Source organism: Pseudorasbora parva, chromosome 15, assembly GCF_024679245.1.
Source record: "Pseudorasbora parva isolate DD20220531a chromosome 15, ASM2467924v1, whole genome shotgun sequence".
In the NCBI taxonomy this organism is placed as follows: Eukaryota; Metazoa; Chordata; class Actinopteri; order Cypriniformes; family Gobionidae; genus Pseudorasbora; species Pseudorasbora parva.
Window position 1 is genome coordinate 27,362,346 of NC_090186.1, and position 18,684 is coordinate 27,381,029.

The 18,684-nt window shown below is 37.7% G+C and overlaps 1 protein-coding gene across 1 annotated transcript in view; it reads right to left on the minus strand.

Moving 5' to 3' along the window:
- ryr3 (ryanodine receptor 3) overlaps positions 1–18,684 on the minus strand; it is a 132,543-nt gene that overhangs the window by 23,478 nt on the left and 90,381 nt on the right. Inside the window, exons 43-68 of the mRNA XM_067417529.1 lie at positions 17,882–18,014; positions 13,973–14,076; positions 12,123–12,258; positions 11,822–12,005; positions 11,565–11,673; positions 11,315–11,435; positions 10,951–11,120; positions 10,433–10,653; positions 10,183–10,273; positions 8,716–8,856; positions 8,050–8,213; positions 7,886–7,964; positions 7,684–7,773; positions 7,445–7,591; positions 6,478–6,537; positions 6,327–6,402; positions 6,112–6,235; positions 5,208–5,323; positions 5,044–5,111; positions 4,801–4,922; positions 4,271–4,320; positions 4,115–4,175; positions 3,789–4,027; positions 819–900; positions 611–741; positions 85–402 (exon numbers count right to left, since the gene is read on the minus strand). Of these exons, the coding sequence (XP_067273630.1) occupies positions 85–402; positions 611–741; positions 819–900; positions 3,789–4,027; positions 4,115–4,175; positions 4,271–4,320; positions 4,801–4,922; positions 5,044–5,111; positions 5,208–5,323; positions 6,112–6,235; positions 6,327–6,402; positions 6,478–6,537; positions 7,445–7,591; positions 7,684–7,773; positions 7,886–7,964; positions 8,050–8,213; positions 8,716–8,856; positions 10,183–10,273; positions 10,433–10,653; positions 10,951–11,120; positions 11,315–11,435; positions 11,565–11,673; positions 11,822–12,005; positions 12,123–12,258; positions 13,973–14,076; positions 17,882–18,014 (3,337 nt within the window). The remainder of the gene's footprint in view (positions 1–84; positions 403–610; positions 742–818; positions 901–3,788; positions 4,028–4,114; positions 4,176–4,270; positions 4,321–4,800; positions 4,923–5,043; positions 5,112–5,207; positions 5,324–6,111; positions 6,236–6,326; positions 6,403–6,477; positions 6,538–7,444; positions 7,592–7,683; positions 7,774–7,885; positions 7,965–8,049; positions 8,214–8,715; positions 8,857–10,182; positions 10,274–10,432; positions 10,654–10,950; positions 11,121–11,314; positions 11,436–11,564; positions 11,674–11,821; positions 12,006–12,122; positions 12,259–13,972; positions 14,077–17,881; positions 18,015–18,684) is intronic.

An 18,684-nucleotide genomic window follows, 5' to 3' on the forward strand; every position in this document is an offset into this window, starting at 1 on the left:
ATATTTGAGAATTGCCCTGGTAGTTTTCAATCATGCTGTATCAAAGCAGGAAAAACATAATTTCCAATTCAAGTTCACCCTCACTTGCAAGTCTTTTCATCCAGGGGGCGTTATCAATGCCAAGGTTATTATTGAGGATCTTGAGGATATTGCCCAGGATGAGGCTGAGATGCTCAGATGTGACAGTTGTGCAGCAATTGGCATCAACTGGGGAGTTATCTGGACCTTTTGCCCACCAGTAAGACAGGTAGTTACACAACATGGGCAGGATGACCTCGATGACCTGAGGCATCTCTGTATAGCGTGCACCGGATTCAGAAATGTCACCAATGTCCTTCATCAGGCCGTCTAGATGAGGCATCTCAGGACACATCTCATCCACGGTGTCTGGCATGCTCAAAACTGTAAAACATTCAATATTAGGATTGGGAATTTTACAATTTTTTGTAAAAAATTTTTTTTTCTTTAGAAAAAGAAATATGCCACTGTCATCAAAAGACCAATTTGCCTATTATAATTGGCTGCAAATAAACCATATTTTAACTGCATTGGGTTCTTACTGAATTCCAAATGATTTAAAATAGTCTCAGATCTTGCCAAATACACTCACTAGCTCGTTCTCTTGGTGTTTTGGTGTTGAAGACAGATTGGGGATTGTGCATATTTAGGTGTGGTTCCAGGAAAGCAACAGGCATGGCTCCAACCAGAGTAGATAAACATTCACCCAGCGAGGGCAGCTGTCTGTAAAAACCCAACATAGTGGTCTCAGTTTCAAGAAGAAATGGATAGTTCCCACAGAAAACAAAAATTTGTTGTACTTTTCCACATAGATGTTCTTGCCAGTGCCCAAAGAGTATAGACTGGTCAGGATGCGGTAGCAGGACAGCTGAATGTCATCCACTGAAACACAAGAATACCAAAAAGGATACAAGGATTACTGACCCATTCGCATTGACACGATATGATTATTAAACCGAGCTGGATGACATCACTGTTTTCTCCAGCGGCTGTACAGGCGAATCAAATTGTGTTGCATTATTTACGGTGAAGCTGCTTTGAAACAATCGCCATTGTAAAAAAACGCTATATAAATAAAGGTGACTTAACGAGGGCAAATATTTTGAGGAATACAATCATTTTAAAGTGTCATGAAACCCCCGTGTTAGCCTGGTCATTGATACCTCAGAGTTACAAAAAGTCTCTGAAAATGGGTGTGTAAAGCTGTGGAAAAGTGGGAGTGTAGAGAGGGGGAAGACAACCAATAAAAAACAGACCTGCAACATGCTTACTATACTGACATACTAAAATATGACGTAGTGGTTCTTGAAGTACAGGTCTATGAGGGGCAGCAGAACCTGTGTTTTAACCGATCAAAATGAAAACCTTTTAAAGACTACCCTTTCGACTTGATGTATTTTAAAGATCTAACCCAATATAACATCAAAATGTCTAATATTTAATTTCAAATGTCTAATATAATATGAATATTATTATTAAAATAAAATATATTTTAAGAACAGTGCAGTCTCTGAAAAAACAACATCACTGTAACATAGAAACACTTTTTGCCCATTCTTTGAATTTTTGGTCTACATCATTGTCTTCTGTGTATTAGAATAAACCAGGGGTCTTCAACTAAAATAGCTTGGGGTCCAGAAAAAAAACCTTCTCACCGGCCGAGGTCCGGACAGTTATATACCTAAAAACATGAATCGATGTCTTTTTGCCAGACTAAAGAAATTAGTGTAGATTAAAATGTCTTTATTGAACAAAATATAATATGTTCTCATATAGATAAAGTATGTCTTTTCATTTTTTTTAAAGGAAACATAGGTAATCCTTCAAAAAATGTATTTAATTTTGAGGTTATTCTGTTTGCATTGGTACAAAATATCTAATTCAACCAGTAGCCATGTCTGACAAAAATATGATGAATGAAACTGAAAATACATTCATTTCAACATTACTAGCAACTAAAGTGCTTTTTCTGCTGAACTGAGATAAACAGTAACAATCAATGAACACAAACCCTCCTGGTTAAAAAACAAAACAGAAATCTCATAACATAATTTTATGTTCATTCACATGTATAGCCCACATTTAGTTAGGTAGAGACTATCTTCAGCACTGCTCTCTCTGTGCTTCAAATTGCACTGGTAAAAAATCATTTGCAATATCATCCAGAAACACAAACAGGCAAAAATAAGGTGCCACCAGTGTTGGAAAAATGAAAAAGTCCACAAAATATTTTATCTCTTTATTTCAACTGTTCCTTTAAATCCAGAAAAACGTAAATAGCCTCTCAAAAGGCTGAGCTGAGTTGAACTTAAAGATGGAATGGAAGCATAAACATTCCTTGTTCCAAAAAAAATAAATAATAATAATAATAAAAAAGTGAATATAGCTACATTGTCTGAACTTCAGTGCATGTGAGAAATTGGCTCATTTATTTTCTGCGCCCTAACCTCAGACTGCTGAGGATAAAGGGGTCTTTAAAATGTGTATGGCTGAATCAGAAATCGCCCCTATACCCTAAATAGGGCATTATTTGAGGGGACAGCCATTTGTAGTGGCGTCCAAAACCACAGTGGACATGTTTGAGTGTACTCACATGTTGCACCGCAATAGGGTGTACAGCCGATGTACACACAACAGCTGTCCGACTTCACGCACTCGTTTTCATTCACTCCTTCAAGTGAACTGTAGGCTAATAGTGGACAAACGTAGGGAATAGTGAATGAGGGTTAAGGGGCCAATTTCTGATTCAGCCTCTGTTTTGCGCGCCGTTTTCTTCAGTCTCTTCAATGCGCGTCTAAACATGTAGTGAGCATAGTAACGTAGCCGCACACCGGACTGAAGCTCATGGGCGCGTCTCAGGATCTCACACCGGACGCTTACATACGCGCAAGCTCAGTTTTGAATCGACTTCTGACAGAAGAGCTGCACGATGTATTACATTTATATTATATTTCCCTCCAATCCTCCATGTACATACTGATTTCACCCTGTGCTACAAGAGATACACTCATCATGAAGTTCTTCTGTCAGTAGTCGATTCAAAACTGAGCTCGCTCGTAATGTGTGCGTCCGCTGTGAGATCCTGTCAACGCAACCGTGGCAACATAGGAAAAACGGTTCTACTGAGCTGCCTGATATAAATGTGATTATTTATTTATTTATTTTAAATCGCATTTGGCATTTAGTTATTTCAGTGTGTCAAACGGCTTCGCGGTCCGGATGGATGCATCTCGCGGTCCGGATCCGGACCGGAGTCCGCCAGTTGGCGACCCCTGGAATAAACCATTGTGTAATTTTGCTCATGATCAGACTTATGGCTGTATCATTGTCCTTATTTGCACATAGATTTAATTTGAAGAAGACGTGATTATATATGCGAACATACATGGTGCTGAAATAAATCATCATTCTCTAAATAAATGCAAAGGACCAGCTGACATAGATTTGCGCCTGCAGCCAGTCACACACTCCAAAGGCATGCTTTTACCTCACATTCCTTGACGTTGCCTCAACCCGGAAGAACGAAATTGCAGAAAAAATGCAAAAATAACCAATTTCCACTTATTGATCAAACTAAAAAATTAAAAAAACATTTCCAGTGCTTTTAAGTGTTGTCACTGATGTGCATATCTGTTCACATTTCATAAAATGTGTTTTGGGGGCAAAGATGTAGCATGCTGATGTAGGCGTACAAATCCAATTTTTTTGGCTACACTGGTTGCACTAAGTTTTTGATTCACTGAAAATCATGAACATCAAAGCTCACTCACATAGCAGCTCTGCTCCAAACTGGTGTTGGGTGATATGCTGAAAGAGAACTGTCAGGATGGGCAGCAGGGCCACTGAGGTGTAGCTGATGATTTGAGTGACGCCCTTCATCTGAGTACGTGACTGACCCAACTTCCCCAGCTTCAAGTTCTCCAGAGTCTTTTCCAGGTCTTCCGCTGCATTCTCGAAGAATGTCCGAACACCAGCCTTCACCAGCTCTGAGCCAGACTTCATCACAGTCCTACGGTAAGAACAGAATCAGATCAAAACAACTGAGAGATCAACCACTATTGACTGATTTGTGTTGATCTGAGATTTTGCTCACTACCTGAAGTCCAGTGAGCGTGACAAGATGTGTAAGCAGCTCACCATGGTGGTGGAGTCACTTCCTGAAAGAACAAATAGTCTTAAATCAGCAACATGAGGTATACCTAAAAAAGGAAGCTCATTTTTTAAATATTTTGAATGCTCTGCGATGTCTTACCAAAGAGTGAAATTCTATGTCTGACAAGAGCTGCCAGCTTACAGAAAAGACTAAGGAAGAATGAGTCAAGTTAGTATAACTGTACATAAAGCAATCCAAATATGTGCACTTCAATATATACGATGTAATGCAATATACAAATATGCAATGCAATAAAAAACAAAAAACAAATGTTTGGGTGTCAGAATCCTCAGTATTAATGAAACACAGATGACTACGTAATGGAACTACTGAACTTACGGTTGACACTGTGCTGTCACATAATGCCACAGGAGCTGATGTAAACATTTTAAGTACAAAAAAAGAAATCCATTTTTTACTGTATTCAGTATATAAAGTGAAAGATTATCCTGAATAGTTTTGGACATTTTTAAGTTTATACTATTATGAATTGAATGATAACTAATTAGTTATTATCATAGAACCTTCTCGGGACAAACATTTGTGATAAACATTTATAATTATATGGATTAATATAGTAGTAATATAGTTCTAAATAACAGCATTTGGCTTTGTTGTAACAGCAGTACCTGGTGATCATCTCCTTCTCTTTGTTGGATGCGTAGCCACTGCTGCTAAGGTTGATGTTGGGGGATGACAGGAAGTACATGCAGTGGTTTTTGAAGTACTGGTCAATGAGGGGCAGCAGAACCTGTGTTTTAACCGATCAACAGAAAAACCTTTTAAAATTGCCTTTAACTCGCATAAAATATGATGTTTCAAGACTATTCTGCATATGGTAAAACAGTGTCTACTAGAAAACCGAATGCTACCTTAGCAAAAAACTTGATCTCTTGATCATGGGGAGATTTGTCTGTCTTCCCACTAGAAGCCATAGCCTCTGAAAATGTTATGCAAAGAAAACAACTGTTCAATATTATGTGTTTGTAAATATATAAACCTTAAATGGTTGTTTATATTCGTCATCATTTCTCACCAAGATGGGCGATAAACTCCTGTGCAGAATCAACATAACTCAAGAGCCTCTTGAGGAACTTATAGGCAATCCTTTTTTCTATAGAAGAGGAATCTTGCTCCATGTCCTTCAGACCTCTGCATACAGAAAAAAAGCATCAATAAAGAGATCACAAACTGCTGTACACCTCCTGTAATACAGTGCTTCCAAGACAAGTGGCGACCCAACACAGTACTAACATTGTTTGTTATATCAAAAATGTCCTTAAAATAGAATAAGAAATGTTTGACATGGTGCAAACACTGGGCCAAATATAATAATAATAATAATAATAATAATAATAATAATAATAATAATAAGTATTATTATTATTATTATTATTAGTAGTAGTAGTAGTAGTAGTAGTAGTAGTAGTAGTAGTAGTAGTAGTAGTAGTAGTAGTAGTATCATCTGAATACCCTTCATCTCTGTTTAGTTTAAGTTTCCTTTGGATTACTTGTCATGTTTTTTATAATACCAATTAAATGCTTGGGTTAGTTTTAGAAAGAATTCTCCAATGCTTACCAAGTCTTCATTTATTTGATAAGCAAAATATAGTAAAATAACTGTTTTCTATTTTAAGTGTATTTTCAGCAGCCATCACTCCAGTCTTCAGTGTTACATGATCCTTCAGAAATCATTCTAATGATGATTTGGTGCTCAAGATTTTTTTGTTTATTATTATCAATGTTAAAAAAAACTTGTGCTGCTTAATATTTTTTGTGAAAACTGTGATTTATTTGATGAATAGAACGCCTAAAAACAGCATTTATTTGAAATAGAAAAATGTCGTAATATTAATGCAGAATAAAAGTACAATTTCTTTCATTATTTCAGTTTTTTTTTTCTCCTGATTATACAAAACAAAATGTGTTAGTACACTAACCTGCTGATGGCATATCCATTGACCTGCAGGAATTTAAAGTGCTCCTGGGCCTTCTCTCTGTCTCTGTACTTCTCCTTCGCCGTCAGCGTGTCGTACGGTACCAACAATGGATGACTTCCTCCTCCTTTTGATGACAACACACAGTGAGTCAATGCACCTGGGACTGCTTAGACAGGATTGAGCCAAACAGACTTTTTCCAGGAGAAAAGTATCACCTTTACTGTCAAGTTCCTTTTTCTTCTTCTTTGCCCAAATGTTGTGGTAATTTTCTGCAACTATTTCAACCATTGCCTGTTGAAATGATTACAGGTTTAATATACAATGCATGAGATGCGTATCGTTTCCAACAATTCGATTCACACTTGCCTGTAGTTCTCTTGATAGAATAACATTTTCCAAATCTTGTGGGGCTGGATTAAACTCACCCTGCAAAGTGAAGAAGAGGCAACTCAATACCCTAAATTAGGGATGCACCGAAATGAAATTCTTGGCCGAAGCCGAAACCGAATAATAATGAAATGCTTGGCCGAAGACCGAAGGCCGAATACCGAACGCGGTGTTTCGCATTTTTTTTTTACCATTACAATAATTAAATAGTAAAAATTTCCTTTTTACTATTTTGTGTTGCTTTTCAGAGAAATAAATCAAATAACAAAAATACAATTTCAAAATATTTATTTAACACTGAATTTTTTTTAACATTCCAGCAGATATTATACAAACTAAGCACAACATAACTTAAAATAAATAATTAGTAAAATAAAAAACATATTTTTATTTGGCCATCTTAGAAGCCCCCCTTCTTGAATAGCCTATGTTAGGCCTATAACTGACTGCTGAAAGAATGTAACTCTGTATGTCTACAACAACAAATGTGCATTGAATAGTGCAAAAAATGTGGATGAACCCACAACAAATAAATAACTGTCTTAGACATAAGCCTACTTAGCCTACTTCTTCAGGAAAAGTGGCAGGTTCTTCTTTATGAAAAGTAGCTTCTCTGCTTTCTCACATGAAAGTCGGTTCCTCTTCTCATCGATGACATGAGCACTAAATTTCAGCACTAAACAGTGCTTCCACACTGCTGACATGTTTGCTGCATAAAGCACGCAGCTCTCACTCTACGTGGGTTACTTTTTGATCGCGTCATTAAAAACGTCATTGTTCGGCCAAAATTATTCGGCCTTTTTACTTATTCGGCCGAATGCCGAAAGTGCTTTTTTTGGCTATTTTCGGCCGAATAATTTCGGTTGCCGAATATTCGGTGCATCCCTACCCTAAATGCATTGATTTATTCATAGACACTAAAGAAAGAAACCCCGCCCTCCGTTACCTGTGAGGACTCTGATGTCTTGCGCTGTTTTTCTGTTTCCCTTTGCTGGAACATGGCCTCTCCTTCTTTGGTCCTCTCAATGTTCCATCCCATTGCCAACATGCTCTTTAGAGTCTCTTTCACAGGGTAGCGATAAGTCTCCCTTTCCTATACAGTGACGGATTTGAGTAGATTAAACTTTGCATTTATGTTAGAGACAAAAGTCAATACAGAAGAAATGTGACTGTTTTTATGTGTACCTTTTCACTTAGTGCTTTGTATGGTTTCAGAAGCGGATGAGTTTTAGCTTTGTCATCTAATTTATCTCCCGCTGACCAGCCAAGAGCGATCTATCACCATTCAAGACAAAAACAAGCAGTCATCCTTAGTCTAATTCAACAGAAGAATAGTGACACAATAGAACGCGCAAGATTAATGAGATGAGTTTTATCATTGTCCAACCTTCTCAGAGGACCATTTCTCATGAGTATGCTCAGCAAACTTGTTTGCAATGTAATCTAGTTTTTCAGGCAGCGAGATGCTGAAAGACAAAACAGTATGAAGTGAAGGCCACAGAAAGTTCGAATGAAAGGATGCGTTTTTTTAGTGTTTCAATGGTTACTTACTTTGCAGTGTTAATAGGCTGGGGGTCGAAGTTGCCTTGCCCATCCACAGAGGCCTGCTTAACTAATGTGGAACCTGGGCTGGAGTCCACGTAGTCAGGTGGTATTGCACCGGCTATGGCACTCAGACATGGCATGGCCATTTTGAAAAGTTCTGCATCATATTTCTGCAAGACAGGATATGGAGTCAAAAAGCAAGGTTTGAAAATATCTTAGCGGTTTAATTAATTTAGTGAAATAACTTATATTTATAGTGGGGCTATAAATGTAGTGTTTTCATTTAATGTTATTAATTATAATAAATAATTATTCATTCCCCTTAAATCAAACATAAATTGTATATTAAGGGATTTTCCTACTATTCCTACCAAAATGTAGGTGCATTTTTATAAGCTAAATCATACTAAAATTAACACAGCTTAAAAAAATGAAAACAACTTAATGTGAATTTCTGAAAAGCAGTAAGACATGATGATATGACCTCAGAAGTGTACCTTGACCAACAACTAAAAATAACTGCACACTTCCAAATTTCCAAATTTAAAATTTTAGTGTCTATTTTACATAATAATAATTAATAATAATTTGTATAACCTAGTCATTACTATGAATACATAGTTTATTTAATTGACAGCCCAAATTGACACTGAAGTACTGTATGTTTTTTACCTTTTGAGATAGAGCATCAAAAAGTCCCCAGAAGAGTTTCTTGGTAAGGTGGAGTTCCTCCTCTGATGCCATTCCATAGCTACCCAGGCCCGTTGGCAGACAGTAGTACTTCCAGTTCTGCTCATAATGATTTGTCAAAAGCTGCAAGGATAAAAAGATAATATGGAATATGCTTTCAACATTCAGGATACTTTAAATGAACTTCATGTATTGTCTTGGGTAAAACATTTTTTTAAATAGAATAAGGGTTGATTTATATTATATTATATTTTGATTTGATTTGTATTGGTTCACAGCTACTAAATAATTCAAAGGTGTGTGTCTGCCAAGCCCTTTTCTGATAACCAGGCCCTGTGGTGGGGGTTTCTGATGGGGTGAGACAGCTGCCAGCAGAGAGACAAGGTGCTGAAATAGTGAGGAGGATATGACCTGCTTACACCTGCCTATCAAAGGCCCACAAGTAGGAGGATCTGTGGCGATTCATATTGACAGTTGCATCAGGTAATGTGTAATCCAGATGCTCTGTGTGTATGCAGGGTGTGTAAAGCTGTCAAAACACATAAGTTATAACTGTGAGGCGAGTGACCTCACTGTAATAAGGAGGAACTTTTCACCAATGATGAAGTGTGCCCTGTTATCAGGTAGTCACAAATTCACTAATGCGGGTCAGAGTGCATTTGGCATTTAAAATGTAACTCTTTAAAATGTGGAATTTGTGCTTGACTACACTTTGTGTTTGGATTCCATCATTTTATCATCATTTGATGAATTACTTGATAAACAGAAAATGTACACAAACATCTCTTTTAATGCATTGTTTTAATAGTACTGCGCTATTACATTTTGTGAATTAGTTGGAATTTACTCAAATCAAAATCATTTTTAGTAATTTAAATCTAAATATGGCACAATTGCATTTAAAATAATCAAAAAATATATATTTTTGGGTGAGCTATCCCTTTAAGTAGAATTGCATGTAGTGAATAAGATATAGGTTTTGTGCTGAAAAACTATGTGTAGTGAATATGGCTCTTAAGGTCTTAGAATGAATAATGGAGCCAAAGGGTAATAAAGATGAAATATACACCACCATTGTAACAGTAAGTTCTTGTTTTATGAAATAAATGTATGATTTAATTCAGCAAGAACGCATTAAATACATTAAAAGATCAATAGTTTTTTTTTTTTTATACATGCTGTTCTGCTGAATTTTCTACTCATCAAAGAGTTTTGAATTTTCTATTCATCAAACATTAATACGAAGATGTAATATTTCTTAAGCACCACCATCATGTGATCATGTGACACACGACAATATATATTAAAATACTAAATTATTTTAAATTGTAATAATAATAATCCACAATATTACTAAATAATTGCAACCTTGGAAACTTTATAAAAAATCATAACAACTCCAAACTTTTGAACAGTAGTATATGTACATTTGTTGTTTACGAAACTCACATTAATGGGCATCTTGCAGTAATCTGTAAGCTGCGGGACATCAAACACAAGACGACGCAAAAGTTGCTGTAGCATTGAAGGCCGCAGATGCCTGTAAAAATTATAAATATCAGATGAAAAGTATAACATCAGATGATACCCAACCTCTAAATAAGTGTTATCTATAGAGTATGAAAATGCAGTTTGTGTTTACACTGAGCCTAGGAATCCACCCAAGCCTCTCAACTAAAGGTTTTCAGGAGGTTCTTACATGCAGATGGCCAGTAGACATTCATCAATAGCATCTCTCTGGGCCTTGGTGAGTGATCGGCCCTTTGAGAGGCGATAGATGGTGTGAAGTGTAGAATCAACGAGCATTGCATAGTGCTCAGTGTGAGCGAACAGATGAGCACAGCGGGTCAATAGAGGAAGCACTGCGGATCCAATGTACCGGTTCATGGCCAGGGCTGTCTCAGTGGTCCTGAGCACCTCCTGATGAATGCAAAAATAACATGCACAAAAAACCCAAATCAGGTAACTGAAAGAGGGTTTTTTTTCATGACTATTATATGTAAATAAAATAGAAAATTATAATAATGCAAAATTACTAAATGCATTCTTAATTCTATAGCAATCATTCAAGTTAAAGAAGTTCCTTTTAATATTCATATCTACTTTTTCCTACTGCTAAATGGTTGACATCACATGAACCTTGTAGGCTTTTTCACACAATGCATGATACATTTTTCTCTGTGACTTTCCCTGTTTTTCTCCGCAGGACACCCTTACCGAGTCCAGAGAGGCTGATGCTCGCAGGTCTGGCAGAAAGCCCACCTCCAACAGGTGCAACAAGAAGCTTTGGTCATCAATACCATAGACACGGTCTAGGAAAAGCACCATGGGCGCCTTGTGCTCTGGACAGAAGCTAGCATTCATATCTGGCTCCGTCACAGTGCCATCTAAGCACCCAAGAGAGTTAAACAAAAAGCATTAGCGTTATAATGACTGCGGAACAAGAAGCACAGATAATGAGACACGTAGGGATGAAAATGACATTGAAAGAGTAATAGTATCAATCAATCATAGGTGCATAATGAGTTTCAGAGATTATGTCTTCAGACTCTTTCAAATGCATCTAGTGACTTGTACAAACCTTTATTGATGACCGGCATTTTGAGTGGAATACTGATAATTCCAACCAAATCTTTAGTGGGTACTAGGGAACGGAGGATGGCACGGATACGCAATGCTTCACCTTTACCTTTGTTTATAAGCTGTAAAACAGCATCGGTATAATTTTAAAGTGTGGCAGTTTACAGTTCAACAGCACTATACTGAAGGAAACTGCAAGTTTTGTCCCCAGCTTTGTAAATCAATAAAATGTGACAGAAAGGAGCTCTCACATGCATCTCAGGTGCACAGCGGCCCAGAAGATCAATAAGGGCTGAGTAGAAGGACATAATAGAGTTGCCCATGTGGGCAACCTCCTCCTCCTCTTTATCCTCCCCAACCCTGTCAAAATAAAGAACAGATTTGCTTAAAATCATGCTCGCTCATTTCTGATGTCCAAGGACATCTCAACTACAATTTCCCTTTTCAACCTAAACCTAACATAAAATGGCAAATTATGTAGATGAATGGAAAAATTAAGTGGTCTTACGTTGGTGCAACCCCTTCAGGTAAATTGGGCAGGTCTAAAGCAGGATCTTCTGAGATCTTGATGGCTTCCTTCATGGCAGCGAGTAAACCTTGACCTCCCTCTCCTCTAAGAGCAGGCCCAAAGCATTCTGGGCGCCTGATCAAAAGCTTCACAACGACATTAGCATTCTCTTCAACACTTTCCCCTGAGATGATCAGAACACACCAAACAAGAAACCATTTTTGCATCATGAAAGTATTTTTCTATTAACTAAGATACAAAAAGTAATCCAAACCCAGTATTACTGGTAAAAAGTACTAACCATTGACAAAAACAGCAAATCGTAAGAAGGACAAATAGCGTTCTCCTTCTATTGGGTTCCAGCCAATGTCTGGGTATCCCCTGGCAATGAGCATCGGGCAGTTCTGTAACCCACAGCCTGCCAGATATGTAACCACCTGAAACACACACATGGACAGGATCCAAAATGCAATCCAAATGGCACTTAAAACAGGCTTAGGCAAATTTATTTGGCAACCATTTGGCAGGAAGCTTTATTATGCATTGCAACACAATGCATTCATTAAATCACAAGAACTATAGTTTGATCCTCGCTGTGCTCAGTGAATGTTGTAAGTCTTTCAGAAACTTATACCAAATTTGTTGTCAGTTAGGAACCTGGGGTGCTCTTTCATACCAGTCTTTTATTTAAAAGCCATATTTCTAGCATCTGTAAAACCATATTCTTCCATCTAAATTACGAAATATGCTCTCAATGCACAATGCTGAACAGTTAGTTCATGACCTCAAGGCTAGATTATTGTAATGCTCTTCTGGGTGTTTGCCCTGCTTGCTTAATAAATAAATTCCAGCTGGTCCAAAACGCAGCAGCTCGAGTTCTTACTAGAACCAGGAAGTGTGACCATATTAGCCTGCTTCTGTCAGCACTGGCTCCATTGCATACATTTTAAAATCTTGCTTATTTCTTACAAAGCACTAAATGGTTTAGCTCCCCAGTACTTAAGCGAGCTCTTAATACATTATACTCCATCACGACTATTGCGGTCTCAAAACTCTGGCCAGCTGATAATACCTAGAATATCTAAATTAACTGCAGGCGGTCGATTCTTTTCCTATTTAGCACCTAAACTATGGAACAGTCTTCTTAGCATTGTTCGGGAAGCAGACACACTCTGTCAGTTTAAATCTAGACTAATAAATACATCTCTATTCTATGGCATACACATAGAACATTATCAATTTCTATAATTCAAATCAGTTAAATGATTGTTTGGCTGGATTAACTAGGTCTGCCGGAACCAGGAACATTTCCCATAACACCTGATGTACTCACTAATGTTAGTCTCTCTTTATCCCGAGGTTTACTGCAGTCAAGTGGATCCGAGCCGTATCCACATAAGATGGTGGACCTGCACCTAGACACTAACACAGCGCAGCTCTGAAGTGTCTGCAGGGATCGCGTTTTCTGTGAAGGCCTTTATTGACATGACATCTCCTTTGTGAAGGCCTCATCGACACAACATCCAGTGGCACTGATTTCCAACAAGTTCATCTTCTGCGTGATGTCTCTAATCTTCAACCAGATGGAACTGGACAAATATTCTGAATATTCCAATCTAATATGACTTCTGACTAATGTTGCCTGAATCCTAATCATATACTGTTTGTTCGTTGGGCAGAGGAAAACTGTCCCCCCAACTGAGCCTGGTTTCTCCCAAGGTTTCTTTCTCCAGTTTCTTCAGTTTTGGTTCCTTGCCACATCACCTGTATTGCCTTTGGCTTTTGGTTTGCTTAGTTGGGACACTAAATATTCAACTATATTACTGATCCGCCCGCATTGACACTATATGATTATTGAACTGAACTGGATGACAGAAGCAAATTCTGTGAATTATTTTCCTGTTACCACTGTGAAGCTGCTTTGAAACAATCTCCATTGTAAAAAGCACTATATCAATAAAGGTGACTTGACCAAATATATCAGAAGTTTATCATTAGGATGCCTAAATACCAAAATCTCTGTGGTGACACATATAAGGTTTATTCCTAACATAAAACTAAAGGATGAAAATATCAGCTTTTAACCCTTCTATATATAATGTTTTATCAATTTTATTAAAACGTTTTACATGAACAGGGCTGATGTTGTACCTTCTCAAGATCAGGTTCCTCAAGTGCCAGAGCCAAACTGTTGTTGTCCATCACAGAGGAGGCAGCAACATCTAAAGGTGTGGAGCCTCTCATGGCTGGGCATGCTGGAGAGATAAGATAAGAAATCAACATTATATCCATCCATACGGCCAATTGAGGACAGCAGATTTTCCACAATCACCAGCAGATGGCAGTCTTTACAAGTTTTCCCCCCTTTTGCTCATTATCATAATATGCTAATATAACTTATATAAAAATAGTTTTTAAAGTAATGCTTGGAAATATACTGTATAGTTATATTCATTATTATCTGATTTATAAATATAATATCTCTATACATTTTTTACAATCATATATTGCTGCATATTTGACAGTGTATCTGGTTTCAGCTTAGTTCAGCTGCTCTGTATAACCCAATCAGTTAGCTTATATAACTTAAATTAAAAATGATGACTAAAATTACAGCTACACAACACAATCTATGCAACATGAAGACATGTTAACATAAAACTGTACTGTGGATGCTTCACACTGTGGTTTGCAGTTTGTGGCATTATCTTCATCTGATCTTATCTGATCTGTTCTGTCATTGATCTTGGGTTGATAAGGACAATAAAGGTGTGAGTGGGCTCTCAGCTGCTCATTAATGTGCTGTTATAGAAAACTACTCCTGCAGAGTCAGGTGCTCTGAGCTGCACAAGCTATTATTCACAGTCAAAACAGCGCACTGTTCAGTGTTGCCAGATCTTACTCCAAAAAAGCAACCTGGTCTGACAAAACAAGCCTAAAATTAATGAATTGCTGCACCAACAGTTATGTTTTAGGGAGGTGTTTATGGATCAAAGAGAACTGCCTGTTTCATTGATGTGATTTATTGTAGCATAAACATGCATAAAACTTTTATTCAGCAAGGACACATTAAATTGAGCAAAAATGGCATTAAAGTCATTCATAAAGTTACAAAGGATTTCTATTTTCAATTAATGTTCTAGCGAACTATCTGATCCATGAATTGTCCCATTTTCCACTAAATACACAGCACCATATTATATTAGATTAAAACAGAAAACAGTTATTTATTTTAAATGGTAATAATAATTTTACTGTATTTGTGATTAAATAAATGCAGCCTTGGTGAGCATAAGAGACTTTCAAGTACATAATAAAATAGTATTGACCCCAAAGTTTTGAATGATAGTGTAATATAAGGAAAAACTAAAACTAATTGAAAAGATAATTTAATAATTATATAAATTTGTTTAATAATTATATATTACAAAAATAACAATGTCTCTTATGTACAACTGGCCATATTCTAAATCATTTACATATCATGGGAGTAGGGGAGAGGCTGAGAAAGGCTAAAAAAAACTAAGGTAAGGACAAACAAAAACTACAGCAATAATAATTCACAGAATGTGGCTCAAACCACAGGTGGGAATATACAGCCCAAAGACATTTTAATAAGTGGACATGGCAACACAGACACTGTGCTTCAGACCTGCCTGACCTGCATCCCTAAAGAACTGAGTGTGTTTGTGTTTGTGTTTGTGTGTGTGTGTGTGTGTGTGTGTGTGTGTGTGTGTGTGTGTGTGTGTGTGTGTGTGTGTGTTGGGTAGGTCTTCTGTTCGTTCATATCGCCACCCACAAGAGCTGCCAGCAAGGCTGTAGAAAGATTCGTGGACGCACTGATACTCTGACAGATCAAATGTTTGGTCTTTTTTTACACTTTATTTAAAGGGGCTGCAAACAAAACAATCATGTTGATCGGTATTTGTGCAGACTGACCACAAGTAGGGTTTAAGTTAACCTGATGAAATATGTTAAATGTGAAAGAAAAAAAAAGACTGATGGAAAGATCTTTATCATAGTTGCATGTTTGCTAACGAAATAAAACAATTAAAAGCCATTTTTGTTTGTGTTCCTGTGCTAGTCTAATTTCAACATGCAGTTTTTTAGACATTTACTAACCTTGAGACATTTACTAACCTTGTTCTTTAATTAACATTAACATAATTTTTGGGCAGCCTACATTAAAATAACTGTCCTGGTTGTTGTAATGTAGGCTCTATAATAATTAATGCGACCTCTCCTCTATTTTGCTTGGGAACTAATGTGGTTGGAACCAAAGTTTACAGGACAGCATTCTCTGGAATCCTCTCAAGCTGAGCATTTCTACATTCTGATTGGTTGCCTGCTGAACAACGTCATAAGTCGTTATCATGAAGTTGACCTGATTTCAACTCTCCTTGACACCCAAATTGCTCAAGACGCACCACGGCACTGCTGACTGCTGGCTCCCATTAAAAATTAATGACTTCCAGCCATTTTTGTGCTCTCGCCTCTGGCGGTGTGAATGTAAAGTTAGGGGTAGGGTTAGTGTAGGGGGATAGAATATACAGTTTGTACTGTATAAATAGGGTTGCCAGGTTTTCACAAGAAAACCCACTCAATTGCAAATCTGAAAAAATGCGTTTGGGGGGGTTAAATATAACTTAATTGGGGTCACTTCATACCGCGAACATGAAAAAGAGTACGCAGCAACAGTGTTAATGTAGACCAATTCCACAGGAAAACCGTGGACTTGGCAACACTGAGTATAAAAACCATTATGCCTATGGAATGTCCTTATATATCACCTATGCCAGCGTTTCCCAACCAGGGTGCCGCGGCAAGACGTGAGCGGGGTGCCAGTACGCACTTGCACCGCGGTTCATCTCACATCTGATGATGACGCATCTTTAATATGGGTTGTAACTTGAAAAAAAACATGCTTTTACGTATGTTTCTGTCGATGGATATATGTGCTGGCTCCTCAGTGATAGGCCTATAACAGCGATAATAAAAGAAAAATGGGCAAAACGGTCTCTCTTTGTAAACCGTGTTCAATGCATGCGAGTGCTGCCGTATGACCAGTCATTTCGTCGTCACCACCCGGGTATATTCGCCAGAATGAGAGCGTGCGCGCTGTCAACCACAGCGCGCAAATATTGAGTTCTCTTTCAAGTCTTGCGCTTGAACGGACAAACTCACACAAAAAGTATGTCATGTCCATCTTGAAGAGTATCCAAGCAGACATAGTCTGTATATGCCTTAAGTGAACTGTATAGTCAAGAAAGACGATGCATATCCCTGTATTAGGTCTTAAAGGGGCAGCAACCTTTACTCTTTTTAATGTCAAAGAAAAGATAAGGACATCACTCACTGTTTTTGATTGAATAGCTTGTGTAAGTTTAATAAGGATTAATCTTTAATTTAAACAGTTAAATATGCAGTTATTTTACATTTGATTATTTATTCAATTTCTCTACCTAAAAACTAATGTTAGACCTACCTGAAAAACATGAAAAGCATTGTTTATTTTATTAGTATCTTTGTTCAATAGTATTTATTTGTGTGGCTGTTTGTATTTAAGTTATTTGTTCTTATTTTCTGAACATAGCAAATACCGAACCATACCATGAACCCAAAACGTTATACAAAACTGACCCTTGAGCAATCTGTACCATTAAACCCCTAGCGTAACGTATGCGAGGGGGTGCCACAAAATTTAGAAAATTTTCGAAGGGTGCCATGACTGAAAAAAGGTTGGAAAACACTGACCTATGCTGTGCGTGTGTGTGTGCTTCCACAAGGGAAATTAATTAATAAACATACTGTAAACATATAGTTTTTTTTAATATGTAAAAAGGTTTAGGGTATATAATTTACAGTTTATACAGTATACAAATAATTACGCCTATGGCGAGTCCCCACAAAGATAGTGAAACCGAGCACGTGCACGTGCACGTGTGTGTCTCTCTGTGTGTGTGTGTGTGTGTGTGTGTGTGTGTGTGTGTGTGTGTGTGTGTGTGTGTGTGTGTGTGTGTGTGTGTGTGTGTGTGTGTGTGTGTGTGTGTGTGTGATTACCCAGCCCCACGCTGCTGTTCTCCAGGAGGTAGCTTAGGTGGTCAAACATAGACTTCTGGTTCTGACGGCTGATGCGACAGAAGTAGCAAAGGAAGCGACAACAGCTGGCCACCATCTTGGGGAAGGCAATCTCCTGAGAGTTAAAAATGGCATTCATTTTACTTTTGCAGAGATGGAGATCATTTCCTTCACACTTCAAATTAATCTTTCCTCTTTTTGTGTGTGCATATACTCAACGTGGTGACTAAACGTGTGTAATGTAACATACTCAAGATATTGAAAGAACCCCCCGAGACAGCTAAACCAGACAGAAATATGAGACATGAGGCTCCATCGTGAATACAAGCAAATATGTTTTGTACTTCATCTGAGCAGGGAATATGGTCACCCTAAATGCCTGGAACCCACGTCCCTTTGCATGAGGCCTCTTTAATGAGGCTGCCAAGCAGAAATGAGAGACACTGTGGCAACGTCATATCTGGCATAGTCAGTGGTATTAATTCACATCCCAGACTCCCGACAAACCCCAAAAAGGTCTGGCATGACAAGTGACCCATTCCCTCTCTTCTTGTCTTAGCTTTCGCCCTATTACCACCCCCTAAGCATAAGAACGTATTAAGCTGTTAGACACAAGTAGTAGTAGGTACTGTATTTGCCCATGTACTGCGTGTTATCCCTCAAGATATCATGTTTAATTTAGTCTGGCTGAGAGGTGTTTGGTCTGGACACACAAGTGTCCAACTGAGTCATTGGATATTATTAAGATCATAAAAAGCAGTATTATCTAATGTCTATAATCTTGC